The sequence below is a fragment of the Gymnoscopelus microlampas genome, assembly GCF_963454915.1.
Source record: "Gymnoscopelus microlampas genome assembly, chromosome: 14".
Classification (NCBI taxonomy): Eukaryota; Metazoa; Chordata; class Actinopteri; order Myctophiformes; family Myctophidae; genus Gymnoscopelus; species Gymnoscopelus microlampas.
Genome location: NC_139951.1, coordinates 28766787 through 28790737, shown reverse-complemented (window position 1 = coordinate 28790737; position 23951 = coordinate 28766787). Strand labels below are relative to the sequence as shown.

General features: G+C 41.8%; 1 protein-coding gene across 1 annotated transcript in view; it reads left to right on the top strand.

Annotated features, from left to right (window-relative positions):
• ca10a (carbonic anhydrase Xa) overlaps positions 1-23951 on the top strand; it is a 230465-nt gene that overhangs the window by 12818 nt on the left and 193696 nt on the right. The window contains exon 2 of the mRNA XM_084078985.1: positions 8003-8077. Within this exon, the coding sequence (XP_083935111.1) occupies positions 8003-8077 (75 nt within the window). The remainder of the gene's footprint in view (positions 1-8002; positions 8078-23951) is intronic.

The following is a 23951-nucleotide window of genomic DNA, read 5'->3' as shown; positions in this document are numbered from 1 at the left end:
TTTGGAACATATCTAGGCAGGCAGTCATAGAGGTAGGAAGGTGCCAGACCATTTAGAGCTTTATACACTAGTAAAATAATTTTAAAATCAATCCTAAAAACAACCGGGAGCCAGTGTAGTGAAGCTAGAACTGGAGTAGAGGGTAGCACAGGTCAGCTCGGAACTGAAAACCAGAGACCCGAACTGAGCCGGGTCAATAGGTCGGATCCATTACATTGCAGATGCAGATCTCGGTTCGGGGCATCTTAAATGGATGAACCCGTATTGGACCCGTGAGTTTTACCAGCTTAAACTCTCTTTTAAAATGAGACATGCGTTGTAATTACGTTCTAAAATCCATATCGTCTGTTCTCGCACATTGAATTAGCCACGCTTAACGTTAACAGCCGATTGAAATGCATTTCATCTCAAGCGCACTGCATTGGCTTTCTTTAGCGAGGTGAAATGCAAACAAAAGCCATCGGGGAGTTGCAAGTTGGAACGTCATCTGTGTGGAGCACAAAATTGTGCTCATAATCTGCGGGGACGGGTGTAAAGAAAGTTGGCAAAAATGTACTCCGTCTCAAACACAGAGTGCACTCACGTCTCAACTTAGCTCTGTCTGTGACTAAGACCTCCGCTGGGGTGGGGGAAGTGACACTCACGGCTAGTAGGGCTGGTAACTTTCCTCAGAAATGATATTCAAATATTGGTCTTAAAAATTGGCAGATATTCGAATATATTCGAATATTATTATTATATATAAAAAAAAAATCGAATATTCGTTTGACAGCCCTAACGGCTAGTCTCAATGCCATGGTGAAATGAGCATAAATGAGCATTTTTTTCGGACCGGTGTAACAGCCCAAAATAACCCCCCGGCCAAACTTTACCCAAGGTTAAAGTGGGCTAGCCTGTTGTATACTCCTGGGTACATTCTAGTCCACTATATACCCCGGGGTAACTATGAAATAGGCTAGCCCAGAATGTACCCCTCTAGCCCGGACTACCCCCCTTGTATTTTTTGGGCAGTTACACCTGGTCCAGTTTTCCTCTGTCCCGGGTTCAATAGGCTCTATGCACAGCAGCCATATTGTGAAGACATTCACAGGTGTTACCAATGATACTTATGAAGGCTCTGTTCCATTTAGTTTAGCACAGTGGTTCTCAGATTTTTCAATTTCCACGACCCCCATAACTCTGAGAGTGTACAAATGGAACCAAATGGACTCTTACGGGTCCATTTGGTTCCATTTGTATACTCTCAGATTACACACTCGTAAGGGGCCATTTGGAAACCCCTTAAGGAACCATGAGGGTCCCTGGACCAACATTTTAGAGCCACTTGGTGTAGCAGTGTTTCCAGTGAGCCAACATGCACAATATCAGCACCCTGACTCTGTTTGACCAGAATGGAACAGAGCCTTCATTAGTATCATTGGTAACACCTGTGAATGTCTTCACAACATGGCTGCTGTGCATAGAGTCTATTATCCTCAGGTCCGTTTTGGACCGGGTTCTGTAATTTCACAATTTCCTCTGGTCCGTTCGGACCGGGTCCAATTATCCTCGGGTTGTCATCTTTTTTTGGACCCGTGCTACCCTCTAATGTGGAGTACTGTGAACCCAATGCTGACTTATGCTGCAACCAGTTGCTTCTATGCCATCAGCCTTACAATCGTGTGAGTTCTTACTATTTTCACACCAGTCTGCCCACTGCTGAGTCATAGTTAACATCATAGCAAACTAAAATACAAATTTAGAAATCACTGACAATATGAAAACCACTTGAAGCCTAGAGTACCGGTACAAGTTCATAGGTAGGTTATTTTCGCGAACAGATTTGGTGTTGAGGGGAAAAAAAGGAGTGGGTTAAGGATAGAGCCCTCGGAACCCCGGTCAAATAAGTACATAGAGTTTAAGTGGTTAAAAATACTATGTTTTAGAATGTCTGCTCCTGTTCCAATGCGTTCTCCCGTGTCTTCTTGTGTCCTGCTGTATCCCCTGTCTTCAGTGACTCATGACTCTAGTCTAGTCGTTGGATTGACATCACGCAGTTCAGAAAGTTTTTTAATTGGTTTTCGCTTCATGAAAAAAAGGTTGTATTAACATGTGAAAGGGAACGCATATTTCTTACAACCCCAGCTGATGCTTCCCAATACCTTATCGGTGTGCAACACACCCTCATCCTCTACTCTATTAATCCATAGATTAACCCTTTTAGACCGGAAAGTATCTGTGTCATTTTAAGATTTGATTTCTTTGGCTATTAAAAAATAGCAGATATACAAGCTCATAGCGTGGCACCGAGTGCCGCGCTATGAGCTTGTAGATCTGCTATTTAAAAAAAAAAAAAAAAAAAAAAAAAAAAAAATATATATATATATATATATATATATATATATATATATATATATATATATATATATATAGTAAAGCGAACATTTTTAACTCAAATCTTTGCTTCTGGGGATTCTAATGTCTTCTAAATCCTATCAGTTAATTCTCTTTTAAATGTATGTTGCTATATATATATCAGTGATTCTCAAACTTTTTCATGTCAAGGACCCGCAAAATGATATGTATTTGGCCGCGGACCCCCATCTGAAAATATTTTGTTCCAGGGACCCCCAGAAGCAAAGATTTGAGTTAAAAATGTATTTATATATTCAAAGATTTGCACACATTTTCACAACTAAATAAAAAAAAAAAAAGCAGATCTACACGCTCATAGCGCAGCACTCGGTGCCGCGCTATGAGCGTGTAGATCTGCTATTTTTGAATAGACAAAGAAATCTGAAAATGACACAGATGCGTTCCCGGTCTTATTGGGTTAAAAGTCTCATCTTATTTCACCAACAACATTATCAAGATGTTTGATGCAGGGCTTGCAGGAGGCAGTGGCAATGGCAGTCTATCATTTTTTTTTACCACGTTTCCCGCACCCTTCCCTCCCTCCCTACCTCGCTCCCCATCTCCTCCAAACCCCCGCAGCCCCAAATCCACTCTTACAGAGTCGTGTCTGCATCTCCCTTTATAGATTGGAGGCATTTCCTTTTTTGCTGATGTCAGGGAAGTGTGTTTTCGGGGCCATGGCCAAACACAGTGAGAAATGGGATGGTAGTTGTTACGCTGCCCTGCTCTTATCTCCCCTCCTCCTCCTCCTCCTTCTCTCACTCCCTCTACTCCCAACGAACCACAGGATGTGATTATGTCTTGTCTGGAGGCTAAGTTGCTACCACTTCCTATACAGATATTAAAAAAAATATGCTTAATTCAAAGTTATCATATTCATCAAATGTGCAATTTAAAATCAGGCTTTGTTGCGTTTTATCTATGTATTTATTTTTGGACACAGACTCCATGCTAAAAGACAGAAATGAATGCAGAACGAGAGAGAGATCAAAGATGAGATGTGCAAATTTGGTGTCCAAAGGCCATTTATTTAACATAAAATGTAAAATATGTGTACTATGAATATAATATCAAGTCACAAAACAACACTTGTTTAGACCCATAAATATTTGTGTTGCAAACTATTACATTAAGGCAGTTATTGAGCTCTAAAGTGTCAAAATGTTGGTGTAACTGTCCACATTAAAATTCTAATGGCAAAAGCGTTTTTAAAATATAAATAAGCACCCATGTGTTAGTATTTCTATTTGCAGCAATATGGCATAATTGGGTTAATGTTTGCAGAAATATACTGCGCTATACTGTAATAAGTGGCGCCATATTGTAGAAAAAAAATATACAAATATTTGAATAACCTTTGTCCGGATTTTTGCACTTCATCAATGTCATTTAGTTTAACAAAGGTTTTAAAAAAAAAAAGCCCTTTTAAAGCATATTCACATAATGGCAATCATGTGTACAGTAGCATCCCAAAGAAGACCCATTGAAGAGATGTGATGCGTGGAGTAAATCCCGCAATTTCACCCTCTAGTAACCTGTAACGGGCATGTGCTTCAGTACCATATAGAGAACATTCTTTCACATTTAAAAAAAAAGCTATATTAAATATGAAAAGTAAGGATACTTTTTTTTATTCATCTTTGAACGATGCGCTCTATGCTCAACATTCAACAAGGCAGCCCAAAACGACTCCAGGCAAGTTGCCGCGTGCTGCCCCCCAAAATTAATACTAAACTACTAGGGCTGTCACGATTATGACAAACGCGACGCATTGTGAGCTTGTAGATCTGCTATTTCCACTATTTTTGAAAATGTTTGAAAATATATGAACATTTTTCAACATGGAAACGATTATGACGATTATTCAAAATAATTGTGATGATCTCAAATAATTGTGATTAAGTGATTATGTAATAATTGTGACAGGCCTATATACTGTAGCTGTATCACTCCAGTCATATAGAGACACGCTGAGAGTCGCACTACGCTAACAATGCCATATATAGAGCAGAAACAGAACATCAGCACGTCTGGCGTTCCCTGTGAATTATGAGTCAGTGGGATGGCAACAGACTGCATGAGAGTAGGTCATGACAGCCGACATCACCCCCCAGTGTGTCACACCCAGACCCTACTTTGTAGTGCAAAACACAGGCTTTATGAAAATCCATTATATTGGTCCCTTACGAGCCCATAAAAAACAAATGTTTTGTTTATAACTGCTACAATTCTACATTTTATTATTTAAGGAGCACCATCATTGTTCAAAGTAAATATATAATAATAATAATTTAGTGCTGCCCACTCGTTTGGTGTATTTGCTGTCACTGTACATTTGGACATACTGTACTGTATGTGAAATTCGTCCCCTGCATTTAACATTTACCCATCCTAACTATTTGGAGCAATGGGTGCTATTAAGTGTCTTGCTCAGGGACACGTCGACACATTTTTGGTTTTGATGTATTTTTTGTTAATTGCACAGCCCTACTCCCTACCTATTCAGCTATAGCCACACTAAATTCAGCTATGACTTCCCTTATGTCTATGACAGTAAAATAAATATAATAAGTAATAATAATAAGTATAAATAAAATAGTCTACTATTGTTTTAAAAACCGAGGACATTTCTGTGGCATATACCTTTACTTTTTTGCTGTGCCAATGTGCCAAACCGTGACACCTCTGTATCGAATTGAACCATTACACCCCTACAGTATGTTTATGTATGAAATCTGTCCATCAGTATCACGATGTCCTTCAGCACAACAGAATCTTCGTGTTATACCACATTGTCAGTCCCATGTTTTCACTAGTTTAACATTTAGTCATTGCAATTCATTTACTTCTTGTATGAATAGTGAATATTATCATCAGTGAATCAATTCTATGGCATTAGATGGCATTTTGTAATAAGTACAGGGCTGCATGGCACAAACAAAAGAGTAACACAGATCCAGTTGCCAGCGAGGAAAGAGGCCAGATTATTACACACACACACGTTATATTACACACATTTATGGATTACAAATGTATTCATTATAATTAGTTATTAATAGTTAATAGCTGCTTCAGATTTAGGGCACTTTATGAAAAATCGAGACTGTACAAGTTTGAATGGAATTATTTTTTATGGGAATTGTATGTTGCTATGTTGTGTAGGTATTTTGAAATGGCATTTGTGTACATAGACTGAATAGAAGTTTACCAGTTACAGTGTAACGATGCCTAATTACAACATTAAGTAACAACATGTAATAATCATGTCTGCAATGTAAAATGTTGCCACAGGCTCAAATTATAGAGCCGGTGACTCACTGTCAGGTATTAGACCCCATACTGCCGCGGGGGAGCGTGTGAAGTGAAGGAAACGAGCACTAATTGGTTTTTCAATCATACTGTAACGGGTAGCTCTCGTGCACATCCGGTTGGAAGTGCTGGTAGGCAAGATATTGTACATAAGACAGAAAACCTCCCATGGCTTCTCTCAGGAAGGGACCCGCACACTCCAATTGGCTTCGGCAGGTGCTATGATATAGCACCTGACGAAGCCAACACGGCGAAACGTGTCGTGCAGAAAATGAAAAAAATGAAGCATTAAGTGAGTCCTGTCCATTGTCATTGGAGTGTGCGGTCCCTTTCTGAGAGAAGCAGTGGGAGGTTTTCTGTCTTTTATATACTGTATACAGTATAAAAGCTTGTAACAAGAACATGCTCCTAGGGCTTTCAAATCTCATTCATAGTAGCCTATCTCAAGGGTCTGCGCATTAGAAACTTGCACACACACACACACACACACACACACGCACACACACACACGCACACGCACACGCACACACACACTCTGAAGGCCATGCTTCACTTTTTATTTTTACATAGGTTTTATCTCACGCTTTAATGAAACAATTCAACAGGAGTTAGTTGTATCGTTAATAAATTCCACAACTAAACAGATTTTTCACATACCAATGCTATTTTATATTTATTTATATATTTAGGAAAATATAGTTACATTGATATCTGTTTTACTACTGTATGCTATGCTCGTTTAAACCAGCTGCTATGGAGTTAATTTGTTAATTGGTGTCTGCTTCACATGTAATCCTTTTCACTCAGATAAGGCTGACTGCAGTAATTAAACTTGTATTTCTGACATGTACCACCGTTTTATTTTTGAGCTGTTTTGGGATGTTTTCGCGAGCTTGTGCTGAAATTTCGGAGCCTCTTTGCACAAAGGACCTTACCCATAACTCATCCCAACATTGTTCCATACTTTAATGAGATTAGTAATTAGTACAGCATGAAACTTGTTAATTTGTGCTCATTAAAAGTACACGTCATTACAAAATGTGCCAGGGGGGAATTCAATCACCATTCTGCTGGAAAATGTTTATAAATTTGTCTTTCTTTTTATGTATTCTAAATCATATTTATTTCATTATTGCTAGTTATAAAATTCCACATCTACATTTTGTAACCTGTGGTAACCATTTGAAGAGTTTTGCTAGTATCCAACCGAGTTTGGCAGGCGACCAGTGTTCCATCTCTAAGCAAAGGTTTGACACCGTTGTTCTTCAGTTCAGTGTCTTCGAGTAGAAACAGTCCGATAAAGGCAGGTGTTTACTTTCAAGTTCATTTTGACATTGAAAGGGGGAAAAGCAATCTAGCATTTCGAGAAACAAGTCGGGCAAACAGGATCACAAAGATCAATGTTTTGAGAGGCCAAGTGCCCCACACCATCACCGCCACTTCCACACCTTTTTTTCCCCTGTGTTTGGAGCGGAGATTGCACTGTGGAAAAAAAATAGCCTTTCCGTGCCCCCTGTGTCCAGCGGGGCCCTCCCCATCGTGCCCCTCTGAAATTGAACCACTCTCCAGGTGTTTTTAGTCACACGGCATTTTGGAGCAGGGTGTTCAGCCACCCCGACTCCCATTAAAGACAGCCAAGGTGCTGCAACCTCTAGCCCCTCTATTAAGCCTCACCGTGTGCAGGCTGCCGAATGAACAGAAAAAAAGTTAAGGTGTAAAAAAAAAAAGCAATATCCCCGAAGGGGTTGGTGGTGGGTAATTCTTGGTCACAACCCCTCTCTTTGTTTTGGGACCTTTACTTAGTCACCTCAATTATACTGTACCGCCCTGCTCTAATCTGAAGCTTTCTCCCAGCTCACGCAAACATGACAGAATGCATTTCCATACTAATGCCTGGAGAGACATAAGAGGGGGGAGCACGTGTGTGCGTGCGTGTGTGCGTGGGTGGGTGGGTGTGTGTGCGTGTATGTGTGTGTGTGTGCGTGGGTGGGTGTGCGCGTGTGTGTGTGTGGGCAAACAAGGGAGAAAAAGAGGTGTTTGTTGAGGTTCCAGTTCCAGGGCCTGTTTGTTCTGTGCTTGTCTCAAGGGACTGTACATTTTTGCAGAGGCCTCTCTCGCTCAGAAGGTTCATGAGGTGTCTTGGAAGTGTGATGAGGGGTGGGCAAAAAAAAATACACCGTTTGAGTTAGCAAGTGCCTGAACATGGTGCGACGACATTCTGTGTCATCTCTCGTCTTGGCAATTTTCAGATGTGAATGACTGACGTGCTTGTTCTTGTGTTCCCCTTCTCGCCCCACAGCGCAGCCGAATCAACCCAAAATTCACGAAGGATGGTGGGCGTACAAGGAGGTCGTGCAGGGGAGCTTTGTTCCAGGTAAGCCCCCCCCATAACGATATACTGTACAGTGATGACTGAAGTTTTTACAGGAAAATACTCTCTTTTATTTTTCTGTGTTTGAGCCTACTTTCTTTTAAAGCTTATTGCATATTTCTGCTTTTGGCGGGGCCACCTTGCCACGGGCGTTTTATTTCTCTCTCTGACGAGAGAGACCTCTGTGCCCTTCCCGCACAGTTGAGGTTGTTTTCTTCGATGATTGATTGACAGGCACGCACTGTTCTCTCTTACCCCTTTCATCTCCCTGTATGTGTGCGTGTCAGGCCAATTATTTCCCAAGATGTGTTTTTCTGCTGAGCTTGGAGTGCCTTTTGATAAAGCCTGCAGGACTAAGGCGTGCGTGCGTGACTGCTAGCGTGCGTGCTAGCGTGCGTGCTAGCGTGCGTGCGCCCGTGTGTGTGCACATGCGCACAGATATGCATACCTCTATCCATGTTAGTCTGTCTCTGAAAGCAGACAACTACTCTCCTCGCAAGAACTCGTTTGTCTGTACGTCTGCTGTTAGCTGGTCCATGGAGCGTTTTATCTCCGCGCAGCCAACACCGCGAGTCCTCAGTGGCACACTTACTTTGTTAGCCACCGTACCACACAACAGCTGGAGCGGTTAAAGACTATTCATGACTCTCCTGTGGTCCGGGCTGCAGGTGCCGTGGTCTGTATAGCTGCATTATCTCATTGTTGAGACATATAAAAAAAGAAGTGAAATACTAATTTCACTGCAAATGTAGCACAAAATGAATGAGGCCATGGGAAATGATTTCGACTGGACACATTCTTACACTGAATCAACTTTTTAATCGCAGAGTGAATAAAGGGCTTTAAATGAAACATTAAGCTGTTTTCACGCTGACATTTTACCGTTGGGTGCGCAGTAGTAAATTATTACCAAAAAACCACGGGGTATCTCTAGTGCATTTCAAAACAGCTGATGGCTATTTGTTAACAGCAGATTGCGTGTCCCCAATATCACCCTCTGCAGAGTGAAATGGCGCCGCGCGGAGTAGCTTAATGCATTCTCCTCGCACACTTACCAAAGCTAACATAATCCCCATTCTCAGGCCTGTGTCACTGCTGCTGACCTTTTGGAATATTGCTTACCCCTCCGGAGCTCTCCCCAATTAGCTTTAGCATTTGATAAAGGTCAAATGCAGGTTTTTAAAAGCCGCGGTTGCACCGATCTTCACTTTGCCCCTGCACCGTCCTCCTTCGTGTCTTAACCCATTTACACCTGGAACTGTGTCATTTTTAGATTTGAGCTAAAAAGCATTATTTTACACTTTGGGCTATTCAAAAATAGCAGATCTACAAGCTCATAGCGCGGCACCGAGTGCCGCGCTACGAGCTTGTAGATCTGCTATTTTTGAATAATCATGAAAATGTGTGCAAATCTTTGAATATATGTTCTTTTAAAGCGAACATTTTTAACTCAAATCTTTGCTTCTGGGGGTCCCTGGAACAACACATTTTGAGATGCGGGTCCGCGGCCAAATACATATAATTTTGGGGGTCCTTGACATGAAAAAGAATGAGCACCACTGATATAGAAACATACGTTTTTCAGAAAACTGATTTAGAAGACATTAATTGTAAAAATCGGCTTCAGGTCTTAATTTGTTAAGATTTAACCTTATGAGTATCCCAAATTACCTCTAAAAAATATTCCGATGTTATCGGCGATGTCATATCTTTTACACAATGTCAGGTTCTCTCCAGGAAGCCAGAATGCGTTACGCATGCATTATACATTTTTTTCTCCAAACGATTGTGTGCTTTACTCTTCACTAAATGATCACCAGCCCTTCCCAAAGTGGCTTGTTGAGATGCAGTGTGAGTTGTGACTTTGGAGTGCAGGGTTGCACTTGCAAATGAGTGTGTGTGGACAGGATTTCATATTAGCAGTACTGTAGTGAATATACTATTGGTAATATGCACATGAAAATATCTAATTTCTAACAAGGCATAAAATCTTGTGGCATATTCTTCATATGTCTGCACATTTTTGCCCTTTTTTGATAATGTCCCTTTTGTTCACTCGACCATCCATGTGATCATAATGCTGTGTGTGTGTGTGTGTGTGTGTGTGTGTGTGTGTGTGTGTGTGTGTGTGTGCGTGTGTGTGTGTGTGTCGTCTATACTTATGAGGACCGCAAGTATAGTAGAATATGAGAAATAGATGTTGTGAGAACCATTTTGATAAATTGTTATCTTATGGTTGAAAAAATATTTTTAGAGATACGTTTACAATTAGAAAAAGATTCAGGTTGGGGTTATACTGTAGGTTTAGGATTAGAGCTTTTAGAGGTTAGGTTTAGGGGTCGGGTTGTCGATTTTTTTTATACTTAGTTGTGTGGCGATGGCGCACACCGGAAAACAGCCGATCTACAAGCTCACAACGTGTCGCAGAGCGACACGTCACACACACACATTTTTCGGCTTTAGACATACGGCTTTAAAATCCCCCCCAACAAAAAAAATCATAAATCAATCATAAAATCGGCTTCCTAAAGTGTTGACATCCTCACAAGTATAGTAATACAAACGTGTGTGTGTGTGTGGGTGTGGGTGTGGGTGGGTTGGGGTGTTGCCAAGCGGGGGTGCTGCAATAGAGAGAGTTTGATCTAGAAGCAGGGGTCTGTTGGTCACAGGTGCCGGCTCTGTCCTGCAGGGTATAGAGCAGAGACAGGCCTGAATACAAGTGAGTGGTTACCTTTCAGCTCACACACCTGCTGTTCGCCCTGTATGGCTGTTATTTCAGACTTCACCACCCCCTGCTATATACGTGTGCACGCGCGCATAAATGTGTCTCATCACCTCTTTGTCATTTTCTTACAGACTTCTCAGTTGTCTTTTTTCAGACCTTTTTTCAACCCCTCTCCCTGTATATATAACTCTTCCTTTCTGGACATGAAGTCCACTGTTCAGCAGTGGAACAAGTGTTTGAGTCGGTGTGTCCAACAGCGCAGCCAGCAGCTTATTGTTAGTTAGTTCTCCAGTTGCATTTTGGCAGTTAGCCCTCTCTCCATCCGCACACGCAATCCATACGCACACACACACACACACACACACACACACACACACACACACACACACACACACACACACACACACACACACACACACACACACACACACTATATATATTCAAAGATTTGCACAAATCTTCTCGATTTTTCAAAAATAGCAGATCTACAAGCTCGTAGCGCGCTATGAGCTTGTAGATCTGCTACTTTTGAATAGCCAAAGTGTAAAATAATGCTTTTTATGACACAGATGCGTCCCAGGTCTTAATGGGTTAAGACCTGTGACACACACACACACACACACACACACTCACACTCACACTCACACACATGCACACGCACACCATGGCAGGTCCCACCCTGGGCTAATGACAGAGATGGAGGGGAACACATGGGAAATTGGAGAGATGGAGGAGTGGAGGTGGCAGAAGTTGCAGAGGGGAAGAGAGAGAGAGATTGAGAGAGAGATTGAGAGGGAGATAACTCAGATAGGCTGTATTGTTGACCGCTGGAGTCAATGATGGAGAAAATGTCGCCACAGACACCGGTTTTGATGGAGCATGTTGTCTTCAATGAGTATGAGGGTTGTGCTAGAATGGGATTCGAAAGAAGAGACAAACTCTTTCTGTCTTACTACAAAGAGAGAGAGAGAGAGAGAGATCTGCCAAGTACAGTGCCAGGTTTGCCATCGATCTGCCACATTTCTTCCACCTCTCGTGTCCTTTTGGGTTTTATAATTCAGACGTTCTCTAGGGGGTGGGTGGGGGTTGTTGATGAAGTGATCAATTTGGGATACGTTCTCTGTATCAAGTGTCTTTATTGCCGTGAGTTTTGTGTAGTGCGGTCTCAAAGGGACAATAGAGCACAGGGTTGCCAGATCTGCTTATTATAATTTCCCCGCAAGATTTTATTTGAAAATAGCAGATCTACAAGCTCACAACGCGTCGCATCGCGACGCGTTGTGAGCTTGTAGATCTGCTATTTTCAAATAGCTGATGTAAATGTTAAAGTGCTCATGTGGCCCATAGTCGCTTCTTTTGGTCTGGTTTTCCTAGACCTGGTTGCTTGTTTCTCTCACAGAATCTGGCAACACTGAATAGAGCACAGTAATGTTATGGTCTTGGTCTTTTTTGATAACAAAGCGTGGCGGGACAGCTCTTGATCTCCCAACAAGTGCAAACATCAGATTTTATCACCCTGACGCTTGGATTTGCTGACAACGGTGCCAACGCTCTGTTGTCATCCTGGCCCTCTGCGCTGTCAATTTACTAGCATTTAGTAGATGCTCTTATCCACAGCCATTTACAAAGTGCAAGTAAGGATCAGAGTAAGTGGCGTGAAGCCTAGTCAACAAATCACAAGGGTATAGCAAACAAGTGTAACTGTGCATAAGAGTAGTGCAAAGAAATACCAGCTAATCTGTCTAAACAAATATGCTATCTTGATACCACTCTTGGCATTTGTGGGCAAGCAAACAGTACAGTATCAGTGGTGGAAAGTGACTAAGTACATTTACTTAAGTACAATTTTGAGGAATTTGTACTTTACTTGAGTATTTCCAATTTCCAGTACTTTTACTTACTTACTACTCCACTACATATCAGAGGCAAATATTAAACTTTTACTCCACCACAATTATTTGAAAACTTTAGTTACTAGTTACTTTGCAGGTATAAATTGTTACATTATAAAACGTACATTAACCACTTCAGCCCTATTTTATACCTAAGCTATTTTCAAATATGTTAGTACTTTAACTTTTTGTACTTTAAGTACATTTTAATGCCAATACTTTTGTACTTTTACTGAAGCACATTTTGAATTTGGGACTTTTCCTTGTAACGGAGTACTTCTACATTGCAGTATTGATACTTTTACTTAAGTAAAACATTTCAGTACTTTTTCCACCGCTGCAGTACATGTCTATCTAAATAATACACATAGCATGAGAACAAGTTACCAACCTACTATCTGCACAGTATAGCTCGTATCTATCACTATCACGGCATCTTTCACACTGTCAGAGCCTTTTGTTTCACTTTCTCATTAGCAGAATTCAATTTAATCTAGCCCCCAACCCTCTCTCTCTCTCTCTCTCACACACACACTCTCTCTCTCTCTCTTGTTTAAAGTCATCAAACAAGCTATTGCATTTTTTAATTTCTGGCAGCTCACGAGCTGATTAACAAATAAGAGGTGTTTCAGCTATAACGCCCCACTGGGACAGGAACCAGCTACCAATTACTGTGTTCTGAGGCCACAAGCTGTTAAGCCCAAAAAGAAGTGTGCTCAGAAATCCCCTTAAAAGCTCATTGCTTAATACTCCAGTTGAGCCCCTCCTCGGAATCAATGGAGGGGGGTAATTGGCAGCTACTTTGTATGTTCCTGGCATGTAAAACTCTTCAATTAAAGCAACACTGAGACAAACTGCAGGGCGCATGGATGATTTTTTTCCCCCTGGGGTCTAGATCTAGAGGAAATGTATCTATTACAACTCTTCACCAGTATTAATATAGCAGTATTAATATCAATACCATGACATGAGACAAGATATCCGCTGGGATTTTTGGATATCATGATATGGCATAAGCGTTGCCATTTCATGGTTTTAATTGCTTTAACCCATTGAGACCTGAAGCCGATTCTACATGTCTCCTAAATCCCAACAGTTTTCTGAAAAACGTATGTTTCTGTATCAGTGGTGCTCAATCTTTTTCATGTCAAGGACCCCCAAAATGATATGTATTTGGCTGCAGACCCCCATCAAAATATTTTGTTCCAGGGACCCCCAGAAGCAAAGATTTTAGTTAAAAATGTTCGCTTTAAAAATATATATATTCAAAGATTTGCACACATTTTCACGATTTTTCAAAAGTAGCAGATCTACAAGCTCGTAGCGCGGCACTCGGTGCCGTGCTATGAGCTTGTATATCTGCTATTTTTGAATAGCCCAAAGTGTAAAATAATGCGTTTTAGCTCAAATCTAAAAATGACACAGTTCCAGGTCTTAATGGGTTAATCGTGCTCCAATTTATAACCTCCAAAAAAATGCCCCCGCTGCACATATAGAAAGTATGATTCACAGACACACAGAGAGCCAGTGCTTCATGGGATATGTGTTAGGGTGCATTATAGATTTGATGAGATCATATACCTCCCCAAGGTATGGGATTATTGCCGGCGGAGAGCGAGAGATGGGCTGTGACAGCCGACACGGCACACCAGAGGCTGTTTCCAGGGAAGCCGAGAATCTGACTAAACAGTTTGAGGGCTGGGGCGACAGCTGCAGGAGATATTTTTTCCAGCTTAACTCATTAAGACCGGGAACGCGCATCTGTGTCATTTTAAGATTTTTTGGGCTATTCAAAAATAGCAGATATACGAGCTCATAGCTATGAGCTTGTAGATCTGCTATTTTTGAAAAATCGTGAAAATTTGACAATTAAACAATTAAACATTTTTAACTCAAATCTTTGCTTTTGGGGGGATTCTACAAATGTCTTCTAAATCCTACTTTTTTTGGGTCCAGGACCCACAAAATTATATGAACTTTAGCCGCGGACCCCCATCTCAAAATATTTTATTCCAGGGACCCCCCAGAAGTTGTAACAGAGTTGAAAATGTTTGCTATGGAAAAGTAGATATTCAAAGATTTGCACACATTTTCACGATTTTTCAAAAAATAGCAGATCTACAAGCTCATAGCGCGGCACTCGGTGCCGCGCTATGAGCTTGTATATCTGCTATTTTTGAATAGCCAAAGAAATCTTAAAATTACACACATGCGTTCCCTTCCCGGCCTTAAAGAGTTAAATCAGGCTGAAATATAACTTGCATCTGCATCGCTATGATGCCACTCAGGCTGATATGTAGAGCTACACACAGCGTTTAGTCTTTTGATTGATTTACTTTTTATTGACAAAAAATGCATGTACATGAACATGTACTGGTATTTCTTTTTACATATCTGTCAAAGGGATAAAGCACCAAAAAGCTCGAGAGCTTATTTCCATCATGGTTGTGCAACTTGTGGTGCAACCGTGCAAGTCTCGTCAATTTGTAGCCGAGTACTATCCACACAGATGGGTTGGGTAACATTTCAGATCTTCCACAGCTGCTTGACAGATTTCTCTTCAAACGTTTGTTGTTGCAGGACAAAAGAGGTCTTCGTGGATTCTGCGGAATAGATTCCGTCGATGCGGTGCGTTTGATCTCGGGCTGCGATTTCACTGCTTGTGCCAGTCAGAACTATACAGCAGTGTCTGGTGGTTGCTTGGATCAGATGACATGTGTGTACTGGTTTTAAGACAGACTGCACAGTAGCGATTTCAATGGCAGTCCAAACAAGTTGGCACACGCACACGCTCACGCACGCGCACACACACTACAATGGAGGCCCACACACATTTACAAGCATGCACATCAATAAACTTCCTCTGCCCTCTAGATTTACCAACACGTCTCTCCAACAGAACCCACACAATCTACCGATTGGCAGTTGTCGTGGAATTCTGGATCAATCAGTAATTGATGAGGCAATAGGAGTCGGAGACAATATTCGGACGATGGTGATGGTTATACTTTAATATACATGCTATCATGGGGAGAGGTACATTAGACACGCAGTCTGAAACAGATCGGTGGTAAGGTAGTTCTGCCGACGAACACAGGGATCAGACCATATAGTTATGCTCTAGCTGCTAGGACAAGCTGAACCAGAACAAGACAGGCTGTACCAGAACAATAGCTATCGGGCCTAAATTATTCCTCACAGTCCACACATACAACTCATCTGACTTAACTCTTATGTTATGAAATACATGAACTGATGAAAATGAAAATGTATTTGAAATTTTGAGTCATGTAGACAGGGCAAATAATTGTGCATTCTTTACTTTAGTCATTCTCAAGTTTCTGACTTCCTCACAGAACCATCATTCTTAATACAATAATTGTCATTGTGCTGTGTAGCGTGTTCATTATCAAGGCTTTTGTTGTCGCGATGAAAGAATCCTCCTCGCTACTCTATCTGCTTTTTTGTGTCTTTCTGTCATAATATCCAGTGATTCATATTCACATTTTCAAAGTTAGACACACAGTCCCTCTGGGGAATGCCGTTGTGATTCTATCTCCTCCTCATTGGCAGCCAGTCAGGCAAAGTTAAGACAAGCCCAAGAGACAGCACTAAAAACAACTCATTTTAGCCTATTTTCAGTATTTGCAGTACTAGGTTCGGGCCGCTATGCAAAGCCCCTCACATCTAGAGTTCGGCCCACCACTACGCATCCCTCACACCGACCATCGCACCGGCGATCCGACCGATATGTGTCTCAGCAGCCCGACTTTGCAGCGTGCCACTTCCGCTTTCTGGCAAGGCGCTGTTCTCAGCATCTTTTCTGAACCACCATCTGAACCAAGACCTGAGGCCGATTCTTACTAATGTCTTCTAAATCCTATAATTTTTCTGAAGAACGTATGTTTCTATATCAGTGGTGCTCAAAGTTTTTCAGGTCAAGGACCCCCAAAATGATATGAATTTGGCCGCCGAACCCCATCTCAAAATATTTTGTTCCAGGGACCCCCCAGAAGCAAAGATTTGAGTTAAAAATGTTCACTTTAAGAGAATATAAATATATTAATTTGCACACATTTTCTAGATTCTTCAAAAATAGCAGATCTACAAGCTCATAGCGCGGCACTCAAAGGTCTTAATGGGTTAAAACTGGAGTTTTAGCCCTTTTCTCCGAAGCTGGAGTTGATGATGTAAAAAGCGTCATTGGACTGAACTTGGAATAGGTTCTAGGCTTATCAGGGGCCCCCAGGGGCCCCATGAGCAAATCGATGTTGTCTAACATCAGTGCATATAAAGAGCTTTCAATGCAGCTACGCCCAAATATGGAGTCTCCATAATGTATTAGACATGGTATCTGTTGTGTTTGACCAGCCAGCAGACATCAGTGCATGTTGAAAATGTGTATTTGACGCACGCACATGCACACACGCACGCACGCACACGCACACACACACACACGCACACACACACGCACACACAGAAGCACATGTAACGATACAATTCTAATAACAATAAAATGCTGCTGTCGCCATTTCAAACAGCACCATGACTCCAAATAGCTGCTTTGTTCTTTCATTGGGGAGCATTTAGCAGGATTTGGGCCACATTCTCTTTTTAAAAATATGAATATTTTACATTCTTCCTGGTGGGTCCCGTAAATGAAATACATATGGGACTACATGTAAAGGGTAATGACCACCGTGTTTATATGTCTAGGTAGAGTTATCATCTACTGTTTAGAAAATATTTCAAGTAGCGCCTTTAATAGATCAACAGAAACGCATGCACACGCAATGTACATGCAAACTCACACAATGCAGACTCTCTACCTCTCTCTCTCTCTCTCTCTCTCACACACACACACACACACACACACACACACACACACACACACACACACACACACACACACACACACACACACACACACACACACACACACACACACACACACACACACACACACACACTCACACACAGTGTCACGCGCACAGTGACAGCTGTGGGTATTAAGTGGCAGTGTGATGGATGGGGGTTCAGGCTGGACGGCCCCTCATAACCTCCCCTTTATTTACCCTCGGCAGATTGACAGGGAAGAGAGATGGACAGCAGTGCAGAGAGGTGAAGAGACGGGAGGAGACGGGGGTGGGGGGGCGGGGGAGAGCACAAAAAGGAACGAGATAGAGCCGGGGATATAAGGGAGAAAAAAAATATTGAGTCCGAGTTCGACCAGAGCAAAGTGGAACGGGTGGAGCGGAGGTTAACCCTTTCAGACCGGGAACGCATCTGTGTCATTTTAAGATGTCTTTGGGCTATTCAAAAATAGCAGATCTACAAGCTCATAGCGCGGCACCGAGTGCCGCGCTATGAGCTTGTAGATCTGCTATTTTTTTTTAAATCATGAAAATGAGTGCAAATCTTTGAATATCATTTTTTCTGTAGCGAACATTTTTAACTCTGTTACAACTTCTGGGGGGGGGGGGTCCCTGGAACACGGTCCGCGGCCAAAATTCATACAATTGTTTTTACATGAAAAAAGTTTGAGAACCACTGATTATAGCAAAACAACATTTTTAAACTAGGATTTAGAAGACATTTGTAGAATACCCCCAGAAGCAAAGATTTGAGTTAAAAATGTTTGCTTTAAAAATATACATATATATATTCAAAGATTTCCTCAAATTTTCATGATTTAAAAAAAATAGCAGATCTACAAGCTCATAGCACGGCACTCGGTGCCGTGCTATGAGCTTGTATATCTGCTATTTTTGAATAGCCAAAGAAATGTAAAAAAGACAGATTCTTTCCCGGTCTTAATGGGTTAAGCGAATAAAAACATAGGGATGAACAGAGTTGAAGGTTGGGGAGGTTTCATTAAAAGCATAGGGAAAAAAAATAAAACACGGTGAGTTCTGGGAAATATGACACATGGTTGGCGGTATAACCCTCCACTGATGGGCGCAGGCAGCTCCCTCACCTCTCTTAAATCCCTCCATTCCACGGGTCACTGTGGAGCCCTGGTCGGCTGCCAATCACATACTGTAGTGTAGTCTGCTACAGCCGCAGTGCCTGCCTGGCTGACTGTCACCAGGCTTTGGCACACGGCCTGCTCCAACCCAGACCCAGACTGTTTGTCCTTAGGTGGCATGTGAATAAACCATTGTCAACATCCTGTTAAACCATTAAGACCGGGAACGCATCTGTGTCACTTTTTTGAGCTAAAAAAAGCATTATTTTTTACTTTTGGCTATTCAAAAATAGCAGATCTACAAGCTCGTAGCGCGGCACCGAGTGCCGCGCTACGAGCTTGTAGGTCTGCTATTTTTTTTTAATTGTGAACATGAGTGCAAATCTTTGAATATATATTCTTTCAAAGCGAACATTTTTAACTCAAATCTTTGATTCTGGGACCCCCTGGAACAAAATATTTTGAGATGGGGGTCCCAAGCCAAATGCATATAATTCTGGGGGTCCTTGGCATCAAAAAGCACCACATACGTTTTTCAGAAAACGGTTGGAATTTTGAAGACATTTGTAGAATCGGCTTCAGGTCATAATGGGTTAAAATCCTGTTCATGATAATAATTACGAACACAAATATTGTATGGGGGGCGTTTTTGTCACTAGATAACCACCAGCTGTTTTCTTTTGATAGTTTAATGTCATTTCCCCTGGACAAAAAATGGTTACAAACAAACATGCTGGAAGGAAGGTCACAAAGTTTGGAACGTTCAGGTGAGGACAAGGCTGTCTCAACGGGTCCATTCTGACGGTGGAAAAAAAAACGTAGGACTTGTGATGTATGAAGATCATTGAAAATATGCTGAGTCAAAGCCTGTTGTCTGGGGCACGATTTATATACATTGTCTCCATTACTGTCTTCGGGTTGTCTTTGTAATCAGATCTCCTTCCCTCCCTCTCTCTCTCTCGCCACCTTTCCCTGCATTCAGTGGTGGAAAGGAACTAAGTACATTTACTTAAGTACTGTACTTAAGTACAATTTTGAGGTATTTGTACTTTACTTGAGTATTTCCAATTTCCAATACTTTTACTTCTACTCCACTACATCTCAGAGGCAAATATTGTACTTTTTCTCCACTACAATTACTTTTCAGATATAAATTATGATATTATGAAACATACATTAACCACTTTAGCCCTATTTTATACCTAGGCTATTTGAAAATAGCCGATCTACAAGCTCTGCTATTTTCAAACATTTTAGTACTTTTGCTTTTGGTACTTTAAGTACATGTTGATGCCAACACTTTTGTACTTTTACTCAAGTAAATTTTGAATTCTGGACTTTTACTTGTAACAGAGTATTTCAATATTGCAGTATTGGTACTTTTACTTAAGTAAATAATTTGAGTACTTTTTCCACCACTGCCTGCATTTCACTTTCTCTCTCTCTCCCCCTCTCTCTCTCTCTCTCTGTCAATTACGTTCTCTTGTTCTTGCTCTCAGATGATGTGTTAATCCCTGATACACTCGTAGTTGCCATTCATTTTAAATCTGCATTTCACTGGCCCTCTCTCAAGGCATTACATATGCTCCCACTGGCTCCCAGACAAGATAGTGTACCGTGTGCTGTTGGTTTGAGATGGCCCTTGAGCATACGGTATAGGCTACACAGTTATCTGAACAGCGCATGCATTTTATACTCCATTTTATGTTCTAGCAGCACCATGATTGAACGTTTACATTCTGCAGACATGAATGCATATACTGCAGACATAACAGTATGTCTTCTCAAAGCTTAACCCATTAAGACCGGAAAGCATCATCTGTGTCATTTTTAGATTTCTTTGGCTATTCAAAAATAGCAGATATACAAGCTCATAGCGCGGCACTCGTAGATCTGCTATTTTAAAAAAACAACAACTTGGAAATGTGTGCAAGTCTTTGAATATACATTTTTTAAAGCGAACATTTTTCACTGTTTCAACTTCTGGGGGTCCCTGGAACAAAACATTTTCAGATGGGGGTCCACGGCCAAATACATATAACTTTTGAGAACCACTGATATTATAGCAACATTAGTTAGGAATTAGAATACATTTGTAGAATCCCCCGAAGCAAAGATTTGAGTTATAAATGTTCACTTTCATTCAAAGACCCACAATTTTCCACGATTTCCCCAAAAAATAGCAGATCTACAAGCTCATAGCGCGGCACTCGGTGCCGCGCTATGAGCTTGTATATCTGCTATTTTTTTAATAGCCGAAGAAATCTAAAAATGACACACAGATGCGTTCCCGGTCTAAAAGGGTTAACATGAAAGACCCTCCAAAAGAGGGTCTTTTTCAAAGCTTACAGCATGGGTTACTTAAAGATTCTCATAGTGCCGTGTGGATTTTCTCATGTAATCATGGGTATTCAGATGATGGATGGTTATTCTGGCAAAACAGCCTCTCAACGTTACATAACGCGGGACAAAAAAGATTACGGAGGAATAACGTCCAATTCCTCGCGTCTGTTTATTTTAGGTACAGTATATATACCTAAATGAAACGGTATCTCACGTGTATTCATCCCCCTCAGAGTGGTATTATTTAGGAGAATTAACGTAAGCGCGCAGCACCGCATGAGCTGCCATTTTGCTGATGCTCGTACTCGCGTGTTCTTCTCCAAATATTCCCTGTGATTTTCCTCGGCTTGGTAAATGGCGTCGAGTACAATTTTCTCACCTGTACTGCCAAGTGAGGCATTTTTGCACGTGTTCCCCAGGGAAAGAACGAATGGCAATCGGGTGCATGAGGACAGATTTTGCTTACTGCTGCCACAATGTGCCTTTATGACACAACACTGCTCTTTTTTTCCACGCTTTTACCAGTTAGTATCTGGGAGCTGCTGGAAGACTAATAGAATATTTACCCCGTGAAGACGTATATATGCAATTTTAGAGGAAGATATTCCAAAGATTTTTCAAAGATAATCAAGACCCGCGTTGAGGCAGACGAGTGGAACACTGGCTATAGAGCGACTCGGTGTTGATGTTACCTCTGTGTCTCAGGGGACCTGCAGAGTGGGACGATTGCAGAGTGCAGAGCCTGTGTGTGGGTATTATATCATCAGACGTACCCGCCTTGCTGTCGCGGCGCTGCGCCTCTGAGCGATGTGGAGATAAAGCTGCGGACTCCAGCTCCCTGCATATATACTAGGATTGCCAACTACCTGAAATTCTAATAAGGCACACCTCAGTCCTCATTTCTAGGAAAAATAAGGTGGCGACCAGAAAAAGATAAAATCTCACTGTATATATATGTACAGTTTTTGTATATTATATTAACCACTTGAACACCGGCATCCACATTCTGGGGGGAACATTAGGCGAAAAATAAGCTCACAACGCGTCGCAACACATTTTGAGCTTGTGGATTGACTATTTGGTATTATTGTATGAGCTTGTTTGAACTTGTAACATGTGTGTCATTGATTGATTCTTAAAAATAAGGAATAAGGAGTGTGTCCCTTCATCAGTTCAATAAGGCGGCAGTTCTCAAACTTTTTCATGTCAAGGACCCCCAGTTTGACATGCATTAGGCTAACAGACCCCCCATTTAATGGCATTTCTATCTCATGGGACCCCAATTTATATTGTAAAATCAATGTTAATTGATGTACAAATTGATGTACATTGATGTACAAATGGAACCAAATGGACCCTAACGGGTCCATTTGGTTCCATGTTGTACACTCTCAGAGTTACAGTTCCATTACAGTTCCATTTGTTCCAGAGTTTTGTTCCATTTGTACACTCTCAGAGTTACAGACCCATACAGGTCCATTTGGTTCCCCCTGGAACTCCCTCAAGGACCCCTGGGGGTCCCCGGACCCCACTTTGAGAACCATTGCAGTAAGGGACACGTCTTTCAGTCTCCAAATAAGGGACAATTCCTTATTTCAAGGTACGGTTTGGCAACCTCACTGCGTACTCTCTGTTTCGCTTATGGAGGCAGAATGGCAGCACACGTGCATAGTGTGCATAGCACGTGTGTGTGAGATGTAAAGACATTATACGGAGTGGAGCGGACACCGGCAGACACCGGCTCCATCAAACGCAGACAGATCAATGGAGGTCGCAGACATGATGAACTATAGCGCGGTGATTTTCAACCTGTGGGGCCGGGCACCACTGGTCGGCCACGAGGGTATTTGAAGCGGGCCCCCAGATAATTGGAATAATATAACATTAAAGAGCCCACAGCTCTTAGAAAAAAAAGAATAATATGTAAATGGTCGTTTTTTTTCTTAAAACCTTTAAAAGTGAGTTTTCATTGTGATACAGATAAATAATAACTTAAACTATACTATGTTAGTTCCATTGATCAAGCAGGAACCCAATCGATTGATTGACCATTCAAATAAACAGAAAATGCACATGGCCCACCCATCTGACCAGTTATCGTCCGGCCTAGTTCCCTTTCTGCCTATAATAGCACACTGCCCTTCCCCTTTGCCTCCACACTGAGGGAAAGATAACATGAAATGTAAATGCATTGCTCCGTTTCATTTCTCCTCTGCGGTTAAGACAGGAGTTGTCAATGGGAAGGGGGGGAGGAGGGTTTCAGGTGGAAATGGATTCTGGGTAATACAGCACGACACTGTTTAAACAAAGCTCCTCAGCGGGAACCTGCCGCGGTTTCAAACCCCGACTCCTGTCGGACTCCGCGGCGGGACGGGGCGATAATGAGGCAAGAGATCCACCGCGCAGGATGTCCCCCCGCTGCTAAAGAAAACTGGGCAAGGACGAGAAGACAAATTAGCACAGGGAATTCACAGTGGGATTCAAACTGGGATAGGCAGATAATGACATAAGTCTTACGCCCTCCCCACACGGGCCCTCACTTTTTTCCTCTTTCATTTCTCTTTCACTTGCTGTGTCGTGCCTCCACTGTTCTGCAGTGATTTTCTTTCTCTTATTATTATGTGTGTTGTTCATAGTGTGGGAGGTTGCTGTGTTCAATCTCACAGGGCTCGCAGAAAGCCCAGTGCAGTGTGATGTGAGAGATGTAAACGGTGAGTGTTTGTGTGTCGAGCTTGTGTGTGTGTGTGTGTGTGTGTGTGTGTGTGAAAGGGAGAGAATCATGGGTATTGTATGATGTTACAGTACGATTTGGAAAATCAGTTAGATTGAAAAAGGAGCGCTCGTTTTCTTTGACGTTGACGGCCATGCTACAAAATGGGTGCTCCGGACCGTTCTTCAACTCGCGGGTGCGCCGCTCGCGTCCGGCTAAAAAGCTGAACGCTATAACCA